Here is a 22,272-nt window from a genome sequence, read left to right on the forward strand (position 1 = left end):
TTAGGATTTCCTGTTAATTTTATATTAAATATTATGAGAAAATGATACCTTATTTCGATTAAAAAAATATCCTCTCATCCCGCAGCAAGATCAACAAATAAAAAATGATTTCTCTCATTTATTAGCATTTAATTGAATTTTTCTTTTAATTTCTCCTCGCCGCCGGTTCCATGCCTTCGTCTACTTGGTTGACCATTAAATGTTCGGCACGTGGCATCTACAAGATCTCCCCTCAGTCTTCGAAAAGTCAATAAAATTGCCCCCAAAATATAAAAAAATATATAAAAGAAATCCATAAAGATCATCGCCCTTTCTTCGCCGCCAATAAATTCTTTCGTTGGTGCCGTTCCCTTTCTTTTCTTTCCTTCATTTTTTTTTTCCATTTTCCCTCCCCAACGGCTCCAATCCGCCGCCGCCGGCGTAGATCCGAGGCGCCTTCGTGAGTAAATCCCCATTGCATCCTTCTTTTACTTGGATCGCCTCTTCGGGGAATCGATCCTTTGCTTCGTCGCTTAGGTTTTGGTTTCCCCTCCTCGTTTGATCTCTGTGTCCTGTTGACCTATTGGGAAATTTTTCTTGTTTATAAGTTCCATTTGTATCTCTTTCGTTTCTTTTTTTAAGATCGAATTTGCATTTACCTCGTAGTCAGTGTACTTAGGCCATACGAACAAGACCTTTTTATTTGTTTCTTTTTTGGACCCAGCGCCGGCGGATGCTGACGATCATAGTGGTGTATTTACTGCTCAAGAATTTATGCTGAAGTAATGATGTTTTTTTTTTTTTTTGGCTTTGTACATGTATTTCTTGAATGGAAGCGAAGATTGTATTTGAAGTAGAGCTGTACAAGTGATGATTACCTAATTGCTCTTGTGGGACTATCTTTTAATGAACCTAGTTGGCTCAGTGCATTTCGGCCAGGCATCCTGTATTATGCCTTTTTTTAGGATAGCTATGCTTGATGGTATACTGAATGTACATTTAGTGCTCTTTTGTTGGATTATCACAATTAAGGAAAGTCCACATTATCCACCCATAATAAAGTCAAACTCACAAATGATCATCATCAATTCCGTGGGTACTGTACAAAAAAGCATTCAATTCCATGGCATGAGTTGTATTTTGTATTTCGTTAAGAGAATGATATAAAGCTGTTAAGTTTACAACATATCTTGCTGATTTAAACAGCATCATGTTCATTGCACCGTCCTGTATTATGCTGTTAATGCATGATCCATCAAATTGGAAAAGGAAATTTCTGGTAGTTTTTAGTTTGTTATCTGTGAGGTGATGATACAATTCATTGCGGAACTGCTAATTATCCTTTATATATATATATATTGTATTGAATAATATGCTCGAATAACATGTGATACATGTTTTCTGTGATTAACCACATTTTGAGGCCTTCTGGTCTAGTTAATCTTTCCTATATAATCATCTAAGCACACTAATTTATAACTAAAGTGGATACTGAAAAGGTTGATACTGTAATGTTAAAAACTTCCTACAGAACAAGAGCATACTAGGATGACACTTACCATTTCCTTGGATTCATGAATCCTCTGGTCTGACCGAATCAATGAAGATACAGACTTAGTGGTTATTAACATTAACTCAGAAGAAATAGTTGAAGAATTCATTAAAAATTTTCCTTTTGTTTCCTACAAACAATAAGGCTAAGGACTCTTTTTCATAATCCATCACTCCGATAGATGTATCACACATTATATGTGGAATTTGGGGGTTTTTCTTTGATTACTTGTTGTTCGAGCTAACTATATCTGTTTGTTTGCTGATTTCTTTTTTTATTCTGTCGACAGTAGCAAGTTGTACTAAGAGAATTCAGCAGCGCAATAACAGGTAATGGTACATATATGACTTTATGTTTCTACATTTTGACGAACTTTTAATGGTCATACCTGTTGCTCAGTATGGGAATCTACTTAAGCACTCCAAAAACTGAGAAATTTTCTGAAGATGGTGGGAATGCTAAAGTTAGGTTTGGTTTGTCATCTATGCAAGGTTGGCGTGCAAATATGGAAGATGCGGTAAATGCTAAAACTTTCTAATGTTAATTGAAAATAATAAAAAAAATCAGATAAGATTGGTTCCATCATCATCATCTGTTTATCATAGATGTGATCTTGCATTATGTTCCTTTAGAATTCTGTTTCGTTTTACATGTATTTTAAGGTGAAGGAATCTTACTCAGTTCTGTTTTCCTTTTTTCTTGTTGGGGCAATCCACCTTCACACTTGCCAATTGAGGTCATTAACAGTAGTATAGTTGTTGCTTCTGGTAATACTCATGCATGTTTTATACAATGAACTCTTTGGTAATTCCTTAGTTGAAACATACACATGCGAATGTATTAAGTTAGTGAAAAGCAGGTATGTTAACGAATTTAAGAAATCTGTCCAGTGTTAGCTCAGGTTTGTGGTTTATTTACAATATAATGAATCTTGTTCTTTTAATAAAGAAAATGGAATGGCTTCTCGTATCAATTGTATTTGGCTTTTTCTTATACTAGTTGTGATTACCTTCCATTTATTATCGACGTGCATAATTATTTTCTAGTGTATTCACACTAGTTGGGTTAATTAATTAAGGATCCACATGTACCGATTTTTATCTTACATTGCAATTCCCAGCATGCTGCTGTGTCAGATCTCGATGATTGCACATCGTTCTTTGGTGTTTATGATGGTCATGGAGGTACGCTTTCAATTTAATGTGCTTCTTAAGGTTAGAAATTAATTATCTTATGCAAAGCTCTTTTTTTTATCAATAGGCCATATAACCTGTGGACCTTTAATGATTAGGCTTTTCCCTATATTTTATGATAAGTAATTCATTAGCATTTTAAGAAATTTGATTAATAATATACCAACCAAGTAGCTTTCATACACAAGTCTCTACATATAGTTTCTCTGTGTCAGACATCAGACTGTCCTACAATTTATTAATTTTATAATAAGTTCCTACCCTTTAGTATTCATGTTGTAGTTTTTGTCATTTTTATATAAAATATTACTTAACTCTGCATGTTTTGTCCTAGTTTAGCCATCTCTTAAATATCTTCTTCCTCCTAGCCTACAACTTTTTTTGAGTTCTCATTATATATTATTCTACTTTTGGATTCTACAGTAATTGACCTTGTCACATTTCTCATCTTTTTCCATCAAAAGTCCACATGATATAACAAATTATTTATTTTTCAAAACTCCTTTCTATCTGTGGAAATTTCTACGTTATTGTCTCTAAAATTTCACCATTTAGGCTAGGTTTGGTAGAAGGAAATGAAATGGAATTAAATGATAAGTGTAATGCATTCCATTTCTTTATTTGGTTGCATTAATAGAACAATATGGCAAATGGAATGATTCATTTTATGTTTGCCTCATTTAGTCTAATCTGGTTAATCTAACTAGGTTGCCATATTTGGTACATCCATGACTAGCATGCTTGCTGTCTAAGTTGCTATCAATCTGAGTTGCTCGATTTGTCCAACATGTATTATCCACCCAATTCATCTAACTTGCCTATTCTACTTGACCACTCCTTCCATCCTTCTTATCTGATCTATTTGTTCCATACATTAGTTCACTTAGTGTGCCCTACTTGTTAGGCCTGCTAATTTCAATCAGTCTGTGAGGTTTGTTAGGCTCACTCAATTGAATTTGCTTCGTTGGTTGTTTGCCCACTCGCCCCACCCATCCCGGCAACCATTCAATTGGCCAACTTGTATGGTCACTTCAACTTGCTTGACCCATCTGATTTGCTTGATTGATCCAACACGTTTGATCCATTTAATCCACTCATTTTATTTATCTCTGTTCAGATTTCAAGTAAATAATATTAGAGGTGGATGATCTCTTCAACTATGGAATGAAATGAGTTTTCCTTGGAATCAATTATTTCATCTCAAGTTGTCCTCTAAACATTGGAGTGAATCATGGAGGGAATGATTTAAGTAGTGTTCATCATATCCCATTATATTAGTCACGATTGACTATTGTTGACTATCTTTCTTGTAAAAAATGTCTGATATGACTATTATCACTGTTAAATATAATCAAATGCTTATTCTTCCATATTATAAGATGTAGTGAAATCCATAATAGTACTATCCTCCTTTTTTTCTATGTCCCATCATTATCTATATTTATCTTAAATTTCTTTTCTGCTCCACCTACGGGTCTATTTAAATCTCTTGCAAGTGTAAGTTCTTTATTCATAGGTACATAGATCATTTAAGGTTTGATATCTCAAGCCATGCCGAAGTTTCGGTCTTTAATGGAACGATACTATTTCGGTATTGTGTCAACATTTTGATGCATGATGCTAGTGATGGATTGGAGGTTGAAGGAGGAAGAAGATGAAATATAGGAAGGAGACATTATCTGTACCGAATGTTATTGTGTTTCGTTAATTTACTGGAACGATATATTTCAATTGGTTCGCCTGGCACAGTATAAGATTTCAAACCATGGACTCTTCTATTTTCCTTACATCTTTTTAGTTTATGTAAATCAATTTTATCATAGTAAGTTTTGTCCCCAGTCTCTTTAACTTCAATAACTTTATCCTTATAATTCTCGGATTTCTAAATCTTTGCTATTCCAAGTATGGAATCTGAATGAAATTTTGCTATATTTCATTCTTTAAATAGTAATAAATTATGGTCAATTCATGAAATCCTCTATGCAGGAGTTAGATGAAACTTGTTTATCTATGGACAATGCACCACTCTTCTATAACACTCATTACCTTAATATATCTGTCAGATGTATTTGTATCACATATTTTAACCAGTAGCAAGGTTATATCTTTTCAGGAAAAGTGGTTGCCAAATTCTGTGCAAAATATCTACATACACAAGTTCTCAAGTTTGATCATCTTTTTGGAGATTTAACTGCTGCATTGCGAAGAGCATATTTTAGGTATCATTCTATATTTATCTTCGCTACTTCCTTAACTATCTTGAGCTAAGAAATTCATGTTTATTATATTGGGTAGTGCCATAAATGAGAACTGGCACATCAATATGTATGATAACTAATTTAATGCAGAATGGATGAGATGATGCGAGGCCAGAGAGGGTGGCGAGAGTTAGCTGTTTTGGGAGACAAGATGGACAGATTCACTGGCTACATCGAGGGCTTGATATGGTCCCCAAGGGGAGGCCATTCAGATGAACAAGCAGATGAATGGGCCTTTGAGGAGGTATTCTATCCATTTAGTTTCGTTGATATGTTAAAATGCACTATTGTTTAATTGTTTTTTGTAAGGATGGATGATTTTTTTGAGTGTGAATCTGTATTTCATTTGTACTATGAATTTGGTAGATAAATGAGGCATTCAATCAGTCACAGCTATGAGATTTGTCATCGTATGAACAAAGGTAGTTTGTTTCTGTGTTATCATCTTTGTCCTACCCTTTCTGATGATAAGAGTTTCTCAGGGAGATCAAAATCCATTGCTACTTTTTTTCTCTTCCTTGCATGTGTATCTGAGATATCGAAGGCACCTCAGCAATTAAATCTGCAAGAGAATTACAGTTCTATTAGGATGCTCTAAGGCTCATGCATCTGAAGTGAAAAATGTCTTACTATGGAAATATTGATAGAAATAGAAAAAATTGTGAAAGCAAAGGATGAGCCAAGTGTTGGAAAGAATGATTGGAGTAGATACAGAGAAAGAGATGAGAAACTATTTGTTATGACCCTTGGATATGGATTGCGTAATGGGACGGTTTACCAGTTGATCGACAGAATAATCTTTGTCTTCTTGGTTTTACGACCTTGACGACCTATGGTGGTTGGGAGAATTTGAGGCTCGTTGGGATTTGAGAACCTCTCGATCTAGGGGGTTTGATATATTTTTATAAACTCAATCCTCCTCTTTATTGCATTATTCTAGCCATTTAAATACACTACTGACATTCCTTCCCAACAAAAGAAGAAAACAAACACTGAATAAGAAAGGTTTATTCTTGCTAAAAATAAAAGATACTAGACTCAATTCTATTGAAAATAAAAGATACTCGACTTAAATAAAAATCAATTACTAGCCAAATCAATTCTCTTGATTTGCACCCTTCTTTCTAAATCTACTGTGAATGTATCTTTTGTATTTGATGGGCTCTAGATTCTCTTTTGTTGCATGGGCTTGCCCATGGTCCATAACATTACTCCCTCCCTAAAACATGGGTTTGTTCGTAAACATGAATGATGGGTAACATTCCATGATAGCTATTGCGTCTTCTCAGGAATTCGTATGGTTTGAGAAGCGTGGGTGCCTGCGATCGCATTGAGGGAAATTTCAACACCCTCGGTGTGGTCCTGTTCATTAGAATCTTCTAATCCCTCAAGCCAAAAAAGACGTTTGCAATGGTGATCGAGAGTGTAAAGTTCACCGCAATTGAAACAAAGGCCCTTGGCACGTTGTTCTTCCATTTCCGCCCTATTTAATTGTTTGATAAATGGTTGATTCGGTGGATAGATGGGGGTGCACCACGGTGTGATGGTAGATTCAGATTGTTTAGAGCAGCGTTCATAAATAGGGCAAAACTCATAGCCGATGTGAGATCTTTTGGGTGGCGAAGCTCGACTTCCACAGTGATGTGATCTTGGAGGCCACTAATGAATATTTGAACTTCTTGTTCTGATGTTAAGGAACTTGCTTGTGCCACCAATTGTTCGAACTTTCGTTGGTAGTCTTCCTCGGATCGGAATTGTTGAAGTTTGACAAGCTCGCCCAATTTGTTGTTGTGAATAGGTGACCCAAACCTCAAATTACATAGATCCTTAAATTCCTCCTATTCAATATGAGGTCAATCACGTTCTAGTTTGATGGACCATAATTGGCCATCTCCCTCAAGATAGAATGAGGCTAGGCCAACCTTTTCTTCCTTCGGAGTGCATTGATGGCAAAAAAAAATGGTCACATCGATTGAGCCATCCCAAAGGATTAGATTGGCCATCATAATGTGGGAAATCGAGTTTCGAATATCGTGGTATATATGAGGATCCCTCCTCATGGCCACGATGCCCTTTCGAGCGGTGCCCTCGTGGGTCAGGATGGTTGCTGCTCTCTTCACCTGGATGGTTGTTGTGCGAGTGTAGTTTAGAGAAGCCTTTGGACAATTCCTCTGGTTGAGCTTGGATGAGCTGTTGTTGTTTTTCATTGGCTGCTTTGTCCTAGTAAATTTTGAGAAAAGCATCAAAGCATTGTTGAAGTGCTTATGAGTCACCCATTATGAAGAGCTCTGATACCAATTTGTTATGACCCTTGGATATCGATCTAGGGGGTTTGATTTCTTTTATGAACTCAATCCTCCTCTTTATTGCATTATTCCAGCCATTTAAATATACTACTGACATTCCTTCCCGGTGAAGGAAGAAAACAAACACTAAATAAGAAAGGTTTATTCTTACTAAAAATAAAACATACTAGACTCAATTCTATTGAAAATAAAAGATACTCGACTTAAATAAAAATAAAAAATAAAAGATACTCAACTTAAATAAAAGTCAATTACTCTAACTGAATCAATTCTCTTGATATGCACTCTTATTTGTAAATCTACTGTGAGTGTATCTCTTGTATTTGATGGGCTCCAATTCTCTTTTGCTGCATGGGCTTGCCCACAGTCAATAACAGTATTTAAGCTATTTTCCTAGATATGCCATGCATTCACATCTTCAGAATAGATGCTGACATATGTTGGAAAATCATCACAGAGTTGGTTGATCACAATATCCCATGAAAACTTTTTTACCATGATACAGTTAACACATACAAGGTGTGTGATTCTAGTTTTAGTTTCATTGAAATTGAAATTATGTGACTAAATAATCATTTATTTTCTACCAGGACCAGGTAGTGGTGCATTTTTGTTCACAATTTGGTATTAAATATTAATTTTGTGATACTTGTGCTTCCAGATTGGCAAGCTAAATGCAGGTACTATTGTCCATATTATGGAGCAAGGTTTCTTTAATTAAGCTAAGGTTCTTCACCTGATGGTGATAGGATTGCCTTTCAATACTATGAAGTAGTTGATCCTGCTAATTCTTCTTTCTCTCCCTTTCTCCAACTCTCCTTGATGCTTAGCAGTCGAGTTGAAGTAGTTTGAACATCAATATCCATGCTCTTATCAACGTTAGTGTTGCAGGAGGCAAGTTAGACATCCAAATTTGCACATACCATGTTACTTCATTTATTGGAGAAAAAAATAGAATACATATTCATATTATTTGTAAAATTAATTTCCCCCCAAAAGATCACCTATTTGAGATTACATGTCCCATGCTCGTGCCCATGCCCATGTGAAATAAACATATCCCTATGACTACTGTTCTATTTGAAAACTTAAAAACCCCTTGCAATTCTTTCATAGGGACCACATTCTGATTTTTCTGGGCCAACATCTGGATGCACAGCTTGCGTGGCTGTTATTAGGAACAATCAACTTTTTGTTGCAAATGCTGGTGATTCTCGCTGTGTGTTGTCAAGGAAGGGTCAGGTTTGTCCACAAGGAATCCTATTTTATATGCGTGCAACCATATGCTTTACTACATCAATGGTTACGAGTATGTTTGTTCTTTTTCTTCTTTGATAGGCTGTCAGCTTGTCGACTGATCACAAACCAGGTCTTGAAGATGAGAAAGAGAGAATCCTAAAAGCAGGAGGATTTATCCATGCTGGACGAGTAAACGGAACCTTAAACCTTGCAAGAGCAATCGGTATTTCCAGTGTTGTTGAATTTTTATGGTCCAATGAAGTGTGGCAATTTTGAGAGAACCCTTTGTGCCAGGTGACATGGAATTTAAGCAAAATAAATTTTTACCTGCGGAAAAGCAAATTCTGACTTGCAATCCCGACATCAATATTGTGAGTACTTCACGGTTCTATTTTGAAATATTTTACGTATTGGTGGTTAACCATTTAGATCAGTCTATATATTTATATCTAACATATGCTTGCAGGTGGAGCTATCTGATGACGATGAATTCATTGTTATAGCATGTGATGGAGTTTGGTAAGCCTTATCAGCAATTCTAGTTTCAAGATCACTTAAATTGTAGATTCTAAATGCAAATTTCCTTGCCGTTTGATGTTCTTTTCTTCTGTCGCATACCAGGGATTGCATGTCGAATCAGCAGCTGGTGGATTTTATCCATGAGCATCTTAGAACTGTGAGTGTCATTCTCCATTTTTTTTTTTTCTTTCTCTGAATAATTTCAAAGAATTTCTGTCGCCGTCTGCAGGAAAGCTGCCTGTCCGCAGTATGTGAACGAGTACTGGACAGGTGCTTGGCTCCGAGCACGCTCACCGGCGAGGGATGCGATAACATGACCATGATACTGGTGCAGTTGAAGAAGCCCCTCGAGCCGAATACTTCTTCTCCTGCTTGACGAAGATTCTGATCTGCCATTAGCATTTCTTGTTGTACCATTCTGTAGATGGGAGGAAGTGCATTGTACATGAAATATATGATGAATGACCTCTTCAAGATTGTTTCTAACTTCATCGAAACAGTTTTAATTGTTTAGGGAATATCAATAAATGTGTGAGACGCACTGCAGCCAAAACTAGCTCAACGCATTTTTGTTATTAAATAAATATAAATGAAATTTTAGTCCTGGGTTGGGCCGGGCCAGTTGTGGGCCGTGATTAACCTGGGCCGTCATCCTCGATGAATGGAGGACCATCGCATCGCGTTCATGATCAGTATCCCTGTTTTCTCCATCTTCTTCGATCTCCGTATCGTCGCAGATTGTTCTCCCAGATTGTTGGGCCTTGAGTCGCCATGGATATCTCAGTGGCTTCGGTCGTCGTCGACCTCCCAAGTTTTTGCACCGCCAAACCGCTCGCCTTCGCTAGAGCTTGCCCTCCCCAAAGGCGGAAATTTGGGAATCCAAAGCCACTGTCAGACCCCAGGAAGAAGCGGGTTTGTGTCCGTTTGGGCAGTCGTCAGAGTTTCGGGGAGACGGGACGCGCTGAATTGGATGGAAGCGTTGGTTCTGGCGCTGTGCTTGATGCCCTCAAGTCGATCTGCGACCCGGTTCAGGCCCTTTCGTTCTTCACGGCGGTCGCCCAGCGGCCGGTGGCCGTCCACACGACTGAATCCTTTGACTTCATGCTTGAGTTCTTGAGGGTTCGTGGCAGAGTGGACGACATGCGCGTTGTGTTTGATTTAATGCAGAGGCAGATCGTGAAGCGGAGCCCCGGCACTTTTTTGATCATTTTCAAGGCCCTTGGCGTCCGTGGGGGGCTGCAGAATGCCCCGCTCGCACTTTCAAGGATGCAGGAGGCTGGATTTGTGATGAATTCTTTCTCTTACAATGGGCTGATACATTTCCTTCTTCGTGCTAAATTCAGTAAAGCCGCACTGGAGGTTTACAAGCAGATGATATCGGAAGGAAAAAGGCCAAGTATTAGAACTTATTCTGCTCTCATGGTGGATTTGGGCAGGAGGAAGGAGACAGTGGCTGTGATGGAACTTTTGGCTGAGATGGAAGAGCAGGGTTTGAGTCCAAATGTATACACCTTCACCATATGCATTCGGGTTCTTGGCCATGCAGGAAGAATCAATGAAGCTTATGGTCTTCTTGAGAGAATGGAGGAACAAGGGTGTCAACCTGATGTAGTAACTTACACTGTACTGATAGAGGTGCTTTGCAGAGCAGGGAGGCTCACTGAAGCAGAGAAAATATTCTGGAAGATGAAGGCTGGTGAGCAGAGGCCAGATAAGGTGACTTATATCACATTGTTGGACAAATTTGGTGACAGCGGGGATTTTAATTCGGTGCAACGATTTTGGGAAGAAATGGAAAAGGATGGTTATCATGCTGATGTGGTTGCTTATACTATTCTGATAAATGCTTTGCACAAACAAGGTAAGACTGAAGAAGCTACTAAAACATTGGAAATCATGGAAGAGAAAGGGGTTTTGCCAAACTTGCATACTTATAATACGTTAATTGGTGGCCTTCTTAGCGTGAACAAGCTAGATGATGCTCGAGAGCTCTTTAACCATATGAATATTCATGGTCCAAAGCCAACAGCTTATACCTATATCCTTTTCATTGACCACTATGCAAAATCTGGAGATTTTGAGAAATCATTTCAGACATACGAGGTTATGAAGAGAAAGGGAATTGTTCCAGATATTGTTGCTTGCAATGCATGCTTGTATGGTCTTGCAGAGTCCAGGAGACTTGAACAGGCTATTGAAGTTTTCCAGGAATTGAAAGATGTTGGTCTTTCTCCTGATACTATTACATATAGCATAATGATTAAATGTTGCAACAGGGTTGGAAAAGTTGATGAAGCTCTGAGGTTGTTCAATGAAATGAGACAAAGTGGGTGCAACCCAGACGAGATTACTGTCAATTCATTGATTGATGCCCTCTACAAGGCTGGTAGAGGATACGAAGCTTGGACAGTCTATTTTGGTATGAAAGCGATGAATCTTGAGCCCACTGTAGTAACATACAACACGTTGCTGTCAGGATTAGGAAAAGAGGGAAAAGTTGAGAAAGCCATGGAGTTGTTTCGGCATATGAGAAATCATGTTTCTCCTCCAGATACAATAACATACAATACTTTGTTAGACTGTCTTTGTAGAAATGGTGAGGTAGACTGTGCAATGAAAATGTTGTACGGGATGACAGAAGAGGAATGTCTACCTGATTGTCTATCTTATAATACTGTAATTCATGGTTTAAGTAAGGAAGATAGAGTTAATGAAGCAATATGGCTCTTTCATCAAATGAGAAAAGTTCTTTTTCCTGATTTTGTAACTCTATGCAGCATCTTGCCTATGCTTCTCAGAAATGGGTTGCTGGAAGATGCTATCTATGTTACCGAGGCTTATGTTCTCCAGCCTGATGCTGTAACAGATAGGTCTTCATGGGCATCTCTTACAGAAGGCATAATAAATGAAACTGGAATTGATGAATCAATTAAGTTTGCTGAAAAGGTCACTAGAAATGGTATGTTCCAGAATGACACATTGTTGTGCCCTCTTATTAAGTTTCTTTGTGGGTGTAGAAGAGCACAGGATGCATATACTGTTTCTGAGAAGTTCAAAGGCTACCATATTCCACTAACCATTGAAACATATAACCCTCTTATTAGTGGGCTCCTTGAAGTCAATTTAGTTGAAGTAGCTGAAAGGATCTTTGCAGAGATGAAAACAGCTGGATGCTCTCCAGATGTTTTCACCTACAATGCTTTCCTTGTTGCTTATGGTAATTCATCAAGAATAACAGATTTGTTAAAGATGAAAGAAGAGATGCGTTCTAGAGGCTGCCAACCAAACAACATAACCTACAATACAATCATATCAGGCTTTGTCAAATCCAACTTGCTGGATCAGGCAATTGACTTGTATTATGATCTGATGTCCGATGACTTTTATGCTACACCATGCACATATGGTCCTCTTCTTGATGGACTCTTGAAATCAGGGAGAGTACCTGAGGCAGAAAATCTGTTCAGAGAGATGCTTGAGTATGGATGTAAACCTAACACTGCCATATATAATATTCTCATAAATGGATATGGAAAATCTGGTGATGTCGAAAAGGCTCTTCAGACATTTGAAAAGATGATTAGAGAAGGTATCAAGCCAGATGTAAAGTCTTACACAATTCTTATAGACACACTTTGCATGGCTGGTAGAGATGAAGATGCTTTGTGCTACTTTAAGGAACTTAGGTTGACTGGTTTGGAACCCGATTTGATCATCTACAATTTGATGATTAATGGTCTTGGAAAATGTCAGAGAGTACAAGAAGCTATGGCTCTCTTTAACGAAATGCAAGATACAGGAATATTTCCTGACTTGTATACTTATAATTCTTTAATACTGACCTTTGGGAAAGCTGGGATGGTTACTGAAGCTGCAAAGATGTACGAAGAACTCCAATTGAAAGGTTTCCGACCTAATGTCTTCACATATAATGCACTTATTCGAGGTTACAGTTCATCAGGTAATACTGACCATGCATATTCTATGTATAAGAATATGCTAATTGGAGGGTGCAGTCCTAATTCAGGAACGTTTATCCAACTTCCTAATCCATGATGTTGCAGGTTAGAGTTTATTTATATGAATTGCATTATGTATAAAATTTCTTGTTCTGGATATAAAATTTGATGTCAACTAACAACAAACTGTATCATACTCAGTATGGAATTTTGGTACAGTAAGTATGATGAATTCTTGATAACTCTGTAGATAACGATTTAGCACATCTTGCACTTCACTTATGAAGTTTCTCAAAACAACTAGTGATTGCTCTTTTTGGTAATGTATGAGACTGTCCTAAAGGTGTGCTTCCCCTACTGTTAAGAGATAGTTACAGACCCACTGCAACAGCTGAATGAGGAAAGCAAAATGAACTTAGTGTATAGAAATGTTAGAACTTAGAAGACCTTGAGTTGCTGTAAATAATGTTGGAGCTAGGAAGTAAAGGGAATACTATTTGTATTTGAATATACTCATCAGTGTTCACTCTGAACTAAAGAAGCCCAATGGGAAACAAAATTATAGTTAGATTGAACTAACTGAGATGTTCATACTAGTCAGATTGGTTGACTAGATTGTTCAGTTATGGAGGTGGGTTGGTCAAGCAGTAAAATCAGGTTGGTGACTAGTGGGTCTGTCAAAATTAAGGAATAAGATATTGTATTTATGCTATTGTTGTTTCATCAAAAGGAAATTCCCCATAATTTAAGACTCAAGGTTACCACCTTAACTAAATATCAGGTTGGTTAGATTGGACAAACTAAATGGATCATTAGATTAGGCTGATCGAGCATGCCAACTGAATCAAGTTAATGAAAAGGGTTAGCTAGATCAATTTGACCAAACAGACTAACCTAGCTTAGAAGCACCTGTTGCTCAGTATGGGAATCTATTTAAGCACTCCAAAAACAGAGAAATTTTCTGAAGATGGTGGGAATGTTAAAGTTAGGTTTGGTTTGTCATCTATGCAAGGTTGGCGTGCAAATATGGAAGATGCGGTAAATGCTAAAATTTTCTAATGTTAATTGAAAATAAAAAAAATAAAAACAGGTAAGATTGATTGCATCATCATCATCTGTTTATCCTAGATGTTATCTTGCATTACGTTCCTATAGAGTTATATTTCCTTTTACATATATTTTAATGTGAAGGAATCTTACTCAGTGCTGTTTTCCTTTTTTTTCTGGTTGGGGCAATCCACCTTCACACTTGCCAATTGAGGTCATTAACAGTAGTATAGTTGTTGCTTCTGGTAATACTCATGCATGTTTTATACAATGAACTCTTTGGTAATTCCTTAGTTGAAACATACACATGCGATTGTATTAAGTTAGTGAAAAGCAGGTATGTTAACGAATTTAAGAAATCTGTCCAGTACTAGCCCAGGTTTGTGGTTTATTTACAATATAATGAATCTTGTTCTTTTAATAAAGAAAATGGAATGGCTTCTCGTATCAATTGTATTTGGCTTTTTCTTATATTAGTTGTGATTACCTTCCATTTATTATTGACTTGCATAATTATTTTCTAGTGTATTCACAGTAGTTGGGTTAATTAATTAAGGATCCACATGTACCAATTTTTATCTTACATTGCAATTCCCAACATGCTGCTGTGTCAGATCTCGATGATAGCACATCGTTCTTTGGTGTTTATGATGGTCATGGAGGTACGCTTTCAATTTAATGTGCTTCCTAAGGCTAGAAATTAATTATCTTATGCAAAGCTCTTTTTTTTTTTATCAATAGGCCATATAACCTGTGGACCTTTAATGATTAGGCTTTTCCCTATATTTTATGATAAGTAATTCATTAGCATCTTAAGAAATTTGACAGATAATGTGAGGACCAGGATATACCAACCAAGCATACACAAGTCTCTACATATAGTTTCTCTGTGTCAGACATCAGACTCTCCTACAATTTATTAATTTTATAATAAGTTCCTACCCTTTAGTATTCATATTGTAGTTTTTGTCATTTGTATATTGAATATTACTTAACTCTGCATGTTTTGTCCTAGTTTAATCATCTCTTAAATATCTTCTTCCCTCCTAGCCTGTAAGGTATCATAGAACTGACCTTATACTTCAAACTCGGTATGCTTACAACTTTTTTTGAGTTTTCATTATATATTATTTTACTTTTGGATTCTACAGTAACTGACCTTGTCGCATTCCCCATCTTTTTGCCATCAAAGTCCACATGATATGCCAAATGTTTTTTTCTTTCAAAACTCCTTTCTATCTGTGAAAATTTCTATGTTATTGTCTCTAAAATTTCACCATTTAGGCTAGGTTTGGTAGAAGTAAATGAAATGGAATGAAATGATAAGTGGAATCCATTCCATTTCTTTATTTGGTTGCATTAATAGAACAATATGACAAATGGAATGCTTCATTTTATGTTTGCCTCATTTAGTCTAATCTGGTTAATTTAACTAGGTTGTCATATTTGGTCCATCCATGGCTAGCCTGCTTGTCGTCTAAGTTGCTATCAATTTGAGTTGCGCAATTTGTCCAACATGTACTATCCACCCAATTCTTCATCTAACTTGCCTATTCTGCTTGACCACTTCTTCCATCCTTCTCATCTGACCTATTTGTTCCATACATCAGTTCACTCGATGTGCCCTACTTGTTAGGCCTGCTAGTTTCAATCAGTTTGTGTGGTTTGTTTGTCTCACTCAATTGAATTTGCTTCGTTAGTTGTTTGCCCACTCGACCCAACCATCCCGCGCGACCATTCAATTGGCCAACTTGTATGGCCACTTCAACTCGCTTGACCCATCTGATTTGCTCGATTGATCCAACATGTTTGATCCATTTAGTCCACTTATTTTATTTATCTTGGTTCAGATTTCAAGCAAATAATATTATAGTTAATAGAGGTGGATGACCTCTTCAACTATGGAGTAAAATGAGTGTTTCCTTAGAATCAATTATTTCATCTTAAATTGTCCTCCAAACATTGGAGTGGATCATGGAGGGAATTAATTATTTCCTGTTCATTACATGCCCTTCTATTAGTTAGGATTTACTATTGTCGGCTGTCTTTCTTGTAAAAATGTCTGATATGACTATTATCATTGTTAAAAATAATCAAATGCTTATTGTTCCATATTAGAAGATTATAAGATGTAGTGAAATCCATAATAGTACTATCCTCCCTTTTTTTCTATGCCCATCATTATCCATATTTATCTTAAATTTCTTGTATGCTCTAATTACGGGTCTATTTAAATCTCTTGCAAGTGTAAGTTCTTTATTCATAGGCACATAGGTCGTTTAAGATTTAATATCTCAGCCATGCTTAAATTTGGGTCTTTAATTGGAATGATATTATTTCGGTCACGGATCAAAATTTCAAGCTACTTCATTTGATGCAGACGAAACATTTCATTTCACTTGTAGACCGGCACTGGCACAGTCACGCCTCCTGTGTTGGCACGCCTCGAGGCCAACGGAGGTGTCGTTGGACTCTCATTACGGGTTCGTAGGCATACCTGCTATCGTATGATGCGTTCGGATGAATCGCCGAGTTCGTGCGACACCTTCGTAGGCATTGCACGTGGCAAGGACACGCCGCACGGGCACGGAACAGGGCAAGTAGGTTTGAATTTAGATTTAATTAAATTAATAATTTTAATCAACTCTCAACTATGATTAAGATAATTTAAATAGGCTTAATTAAAGTCTTAATAAAACTATCTCATTAATATAATAGATATATATATATATATTTAATTTTTAAATTATTAAATTTTTTTTTATTTTTAATTAATATATTTTATATTTTAAAAATATCAAAATTATATCAGCACGGTACAATATAATATTGAAACTGTATTGTTCCGGTCCATGACCGAAACCTCAACACGGATTGAGATTTTAAACCTTGGTTTCGGTATCATGCCGACATTTTGATGCATGGTGTCAGTGACAGATTGAAGGTTGAAAGAGGAAGGAGTTGAAATATTGAATTGTTTAAAATTTCGAGTTGTATCAAAGTTTCGGTTCTGAATCGAAACAATACAGTTTTGGTACTGTATCATGTCGTGTCGTGCTGATATGATTTTGATAATTTTTAAATATAAAATATATTAACTAAAAATAAAAATTTTAATCTAAATATTAAAAAAATTATATATATATATATATATATATATATATATATATATATATATATATATATATATATATATATATATATATATAAAGGGGATCGTGGCACCCTTCGCGACAATGCGGCCACCTCTGTTGGATCATGAGGCACTGCAACCTATCGTTGCTCCTCTGCGGCGTCGCGGAGGTGGTCACGACCCATCGTGGAGCCTTTGTGAGCTCGCGGAGGCGTTGTGATCCTTGTGGCAGCCTCTGCGACTACGACGCTGCGGCGGCATGCACACCCAAGGTCGAGCGGCGGGTGGAACGATAAATTTCGCCCAGCACGGCATAAAATTTTAAACCTTGACTAGAACGATACATTTTGACTAGTTCACCCGACAATACGAGATTTCAAACCATGAGATCATTTACCCTAGACTCTTCTATTTTCCTTGCATCTTTTTAGTTTCTGAAAATCAATTTTATCATAGTAATTTTTGTCCTCGGTCTCTTTAACTTCAATAACTTTATCCTTGTAATTCTCAGATTTCTAAATCTTTGCTATACCAAGTATGGAATCTGCATGGCTGGAAGATGCTATCTATGTCACCGTGGCTTATGCTCTCCAGCCTGATGCTACAACAGATAGGTCTTCATGGGCATCTCTTACAGAAGGCATAATAAATGAAACTGGAATTGATCAATCAATTAAGTTTGCTGAAAAGGTCACTAGAAATGGTATGTTCCAGAATGACACATTGTTGTGCCCTCTTATTAAGTTTCTTTGTGGGTGTAGAAGAGCATGGGATGCATATACTGTTTCTGAGAAGTTCAAAGGCTACCATATTCCACTAACCATTGAAACATATAACCCTCTTATTAGTGGGCTCCTTGAAGTCAATTTAGTTGAAGTAGCTGAAAGGATATTTGCAGAGATGAAAACAGCTGGATGCTCTCCTGATGTTTACACCTACAATGCTTTCCTTGTTGCTTATGGTAACTCATCAAGAATAGCAGATTTGTTAAAGATGAAAGAAGAGATGCGTTCTAGAGGCTGCCAACCAAACAACATAATCTACAATACAATCATATCAAGCCTTGTCAAGTCCAACTTGCTTGATGCTACTTTTAAGGAACTAAGGTTAACTGGTCTGGAACCCGATTTGGTCATCTACAATTTGATGATTAATGGTCTTGGAAAATGCCAGATTACAAGAAGCTTTAACTCTCTTTAACGAAATGCAAGATAGAGGAATATTTCCTGACTTGTATACTTATAATTCTTTAATACTGACCTTTGGGAAAGCTGGGATGGTTACTGAAGCTGCAAAGATGTACCAAGAACTCCAATTGAAAGGTTTCCGACCTAATGTCTTCACATATAATGCACTTATTCAAGGTTACAGTTCATCAGGTAATATTGACCATGCATATTCTATGTACAAGAATATGCTAATTGGATGGTGCAGTCCTAATTCAGGAATGTTTATCCAGCTTCCTAATCCATGATGTTACAGGTTAGAATTTATTTATATGAATTGCATTATGTATCTAAAATTTCTTGTTCTGGATATAAAATTTGATGTCAACTAACAACAAACTGTATCATACTCAGTTTGGAATTTTGGTACAGTAAGTATGATGAATTCTTGATAACTCTGTAGATAACGATTTTAGTACATCTTGCACTTCACTTATGAAGTTTCTCAAAACAACTAGTGATTGCTCTTTTTGGTAATGTATGAGACTGTCCAAAAGGTGTGCTTCCCCTACTGTTAAGAGATAGTTACAAACTCACTGCAACAGCTGAATGAGGAAAGCAAAATGAACTCCGTGTATAGAAATGCTAGAACTTGAATACCTTGAGTTGCTGTAAATAATGTTGGAGCTAGGAAGCAAAAGAAAATTATGTGTCAAAATTTACTCATCAGCGAAAATTTCACTCTGCACTAAAGAAGCTCAATGGAAAAATAGTTGTAGTTAGATTGAACTAACTGAGTTGCGCATACTAGTCAGATTGGTTCAGTTATGGTGGCGGGTTGGTCAAGCAGTAAAGTCAGGTTGGTTAGTATACATGAATGATCTATATAGCCGACCTCGCCTAGTGTGATAAAGTTTAGTTGTTGTTCACTAAAGTAAATTTTGATATACATTTATTTGCAAGTATATTTAAATTTATGTATATTGTTGATAACTGCAATTTTTCTTTACTGAAGCAAGCGCAAGTTATTTAACTACATGTATATATATAACTAAAATATAATTTCAAGTGAAAAATGCAAGAATCAATAATTTTGTGATTTTAGTGGATGCATATGCAAACAAGCCATGATAGAATTACTGACTTCGCCTTATACAAAATCATTTGTGCTGGCTACCTGTGGCGCACGTTGTGTGGTTATTAGTGGCAGGTCAATAATTGAATTATTTATTGGGTCTCTTAGTATCTTTGGGAATTTAACGGCCCAAGACACTTTTAACTGCATTACTAATAACCGGAAAAGTAAAAGGAAAAAGATATATATACTTGAGACTAATCTCCACGGATGCCATTTTTTTGTTTTTGTTTTTTTAAATTGTCTTGTTTGATGTACAGCAATAATACATGTAAACATGAGACAAACTATATTTTTTTCTAATGTTTTTAATTTGTTTTGCTCATCCTCTTCACTTCTAACTATTAGATTTTTCTTCCTTGCTAGCTTTTGATTTTTGGTTTAAGCTTCACTTGGCAATGATGCGTGAGGAATTGCTAAAGTTTGAAGAGGGCATCATCTTTCAGGAATTCCATAAATCCTTCAAACTTGGTTAATGTACCTGCTGGACCAGGCCCGGAAAAGGCTTCCGATGAAAAAGTCGTGGTCGATGAAGGCAATGCAGGTGAAAGCATTGATGAACGTGATGGTACTGAGTAAGTTGTATATTCTATTCTCTGGCTTGCAATTTTGTATGGTGTATATGGGATAGGAATCATTTATATGCAAAGCTGTCTGTTACATCAAAATTTTTGAACTTCTTCAATAATGCAGAAACCCCAAGATTTTTAAAAGTCCAACTTGTAACATAGGATACTCAGAGTTTGCCATCCTTGATACCTGACGTTCAGATTGACTGAATTTTCTTGCAGGTAAATCCATTGGTTTGATTTTTATTTAATATTTGTTATTCAGGTAGCTTTCAAATTTTTACAGCACAAACAGTATATACATTGATCTTCAACACAACTGATCAAAAGCATCACCAACTTAGTTTAGGATCTCCCTATCTAGCTGAGGTCATTTTTGAGCTGACAATCCACATAAAAGCAAAAGCTTCACTTGCCCACATTGAGTACTGATCAAGGCTTTTTTAGATGTCAACTACAACAATTTCCAGTAATTCAGTGATTTTCTTAACCTGGAGTAGTTCTTAGTGATTCCTGATTAGGAAGTTATACATATGTCCTGTAGTTCCTGTTTGAAAATTCCCTTTGTTTTTTGTTTTTTGCTTCCACAGCAGATCTCAACAAACTGTGCTTCTTATAAATGCAAAATAAATGATGTAGGACTACAACTTGCTTCTCCTTTTTAATCTTCTTGATCAAAGCAGATGGTGGCATATGCACCCAACTAGGAAACTCTAATGATCGATGGATCGATCGGTCTCACTCACTCACTCACCTTGCTTGTAGGCATGCATCTAGAAGCAAATTCAGAGGGACACTCGATGACCCCCACTCAGCACAGCAGTGTAGGGCCACAGTGGGACAAGTTGCTGCAGCATGCATGACGGGCTCACTCATCTTCTCATATCTCCTTTCTCCCCATGCTGTTGAGGAAAGTATTAATAAAATCTTGACTCAGGGAGCTACACCTGATTGGTTTGCATGCCATGTCCTTTTCTAGGGTTCTTCATCATCCCCCCCAAAAGGGTGAGCACGATCCAAGTTTTCCAATCAGTGAGGGAGGGGGACCGTCACCACTCAGGTGGATGCATGCCAAGAGCATCATCACCTGCTTGTTATTTAATTATAGAACTATTATTATTATTAGTTATCACTGACATGTAACATGCTGAAACTATAATTATCGATTACGCCTAGGCAATTAGGTTGCTTTAGAGAATCTCTACAGTGATCTTCATGCATCATTTGATCTTACAGAGACATGTTACTCAGTACGGCAGGTGCCAAATGGAGAACCTTTTAGTGTTTTGTTTGAGGATTAGTCGACTGATATCACCATTTTATATGCATGACATAGTACAATATCTAATATTTATGTCAAATCCTCTGCTTGATCTAATCGAAAATAAAATGAATTAAAAGGGTGGGTAATGCATAGTTATGACAATTTGATCTCATTAATCTTTAATTACAATTTAACATTTAATTTCTTTTAGGTAGTGTTATCATGTGCTTACCTTTATTTTATTTGGAAATCAATATATATACATATCATCTAATATATAGAGGATGAATGAGTTGTAATCCACCTACTATATTGTCTCCGAGTAGTTATATTTATTTAACAAGTTAGGCATTTGCATATTATTTTAGCAAAAATATTGACTAAGAATCAGCATAATAATAGATAATAAAATCAATTTTTTTTTAAAAAAACTATTTTGTAAATTGCATTGGTTCAAAGGATCATTTCAATAGTAGTAGGCACATTATGATCAATTAAAAAAAAGTTGTGTGTAGAAGAAGAGTATATCAATAATACGACAATGGAGAAAAGTAAATAAAAAGGCAACAATGAGAAGGCAACAAGTGTCAAAGTTATAACGGTCCCACAAGCGAATTTTATCCAACAAAAAGTCAAAACAAGTGCACCTTTTCTGTCGATGCAATCAATTCTTATTCCCAACTATGAAAGTTAGTGTGCATCTAATATTTTTTTTCTTTTTTAAAAAAAAAGAAACTCATTGTATGATCGATGTATTCTTCCTATATGAGCTTTTTTATTTTGTTTCATTGCAACGATTGATGCATCATGTCTCCACATTTGGAAAGCAAAAGTGGATAGATACTAAAGGTACATCAAGTTGACGCTACACCGAAGCAATTCTTCTTTCTTCTCTTTCATGGAGTATTCGGACGTTCGAAGAAGATTATGGATCAAATGTAGAATCCTTCGTC

At 36.5% G+C, this 22,272-nt stretch overlaps 2 protein-coding genes and 1 pseudogene across 5 annotated transcripts; all 3 read left to right on the plus strand.

The window, feature by feature from the left end:
* The first annotated feature begins 337 nt into the window (after positions 1–337).
* Positions 338–9,590, plus strand: LOC141827459 (putative protein phosphatase 2C 11). Of its 4 annotated transcripts, none has more exons than XM_074714708.1 (12): positions 338–439; positions 1,821–1,860; positions 1,931–2,048; positions 2,652–2,715; positions 4,838–4,943; positions 5,073–5,226; positions 8,405–8,530; positions 8,627–8,750; positions 8,822–8,898; positions 8,994–9,046; positions 9,149–9,203; positions 9,276–9,590. In XM_074714708.1, the coding sequence occupies exons 3-12, from the start codon at positions 1,932–1,934 to the stop codon at positions 9,420–9,422; spliced, it is 1,023 nt and encodes a 340-aa protein (XP_074570809.1). In that variant the 5' UTR covers positions 338–439; positions 1,821–1,860; position 1,931; the 3' UTR covers positions 9,423–9,590. The 4 variants fall into 4 exon arrangements, with proteins under 4 accessions (XP_074570809.1, XP_074570811.1, XP_074570810.1 ...); XM_074714710.1 differs by having other exon boundaries at positions 352–439; positions 1,824–1,860; XM_074714709.1 differs by having other exon boundaries at positions 383–516.
* Positions 9,591–9,817: 227 nt separating this feature from the next.
* LOC141828200 (uncharacterized) lies at positions 9,818–13,104 on the plus strand. Its single transcript, XM_074715576.1, has one exon. The coding sequence runs from the start codon at positions 9,818–9,820 to the stop codon at positions 13,100–13,102; it is 3,285 nt and encodes a 1,094-aa protein (XP_074571677.1). The 3' UTR covers positions 13,103–13,104.
* Positions 13,105–14,593: 1,489 nt separating this feature from the next.
* On the plus strand, positions 14,594–21,409 carry LOC141828548 (uncharacterized; annotated as a pseudogene).
* The last annotated feature ends 863 nt before the right edge of the window (positions 21,410–22,272 follow it).

This window comes from Curcuma longa, chromosome 4, assembly GCF_044706935.1.
Source record: "Curcuma longa cultivar G26 ecotype Majalengka, Jawa Barat chromosome 4, ITB_CL_G26_1.1, whole genome shotgun sequence".
Classification (NCBI taxonomy): Eukaryota; Viridiplantae; Streptophyta; class Magnoliopsida; order Zingiberales; family Zingiberaceae; genus Curcuma; species Curcuma longa.

Bases quoted from the DNA above. Each gene is read 5' to 3' on its own strand.
- LOC141828200 (XM_074715576.1), top strand. From the start codon at position 9,818: ATGGATATCTCAGTGGCTTCGGTCGTCGTCGACCTCCCAAGTTTTTGC.
- LOC141827459 (XM_074714708.1), top strand. From the start codon at position 1,932: ATGGGAATCTACTTAAGCACTCCAAAAACTGAGAAATTTTCTGAAGAT. The intron at 4,944-5,072 runs GTATCATTCTAT...AATTTAATGCAG, and splicing joins TTGCGAAGAGCATATTTTAG to AATGGATGAGATGATGCGAG. The intron at 9,047-9,148 runs GTAAGCCTTATC...GTCGCATACCAG, and splicing joins ATAGCATGTGATGGAGTTTG to GGATTGCATGTCGAATCAGC.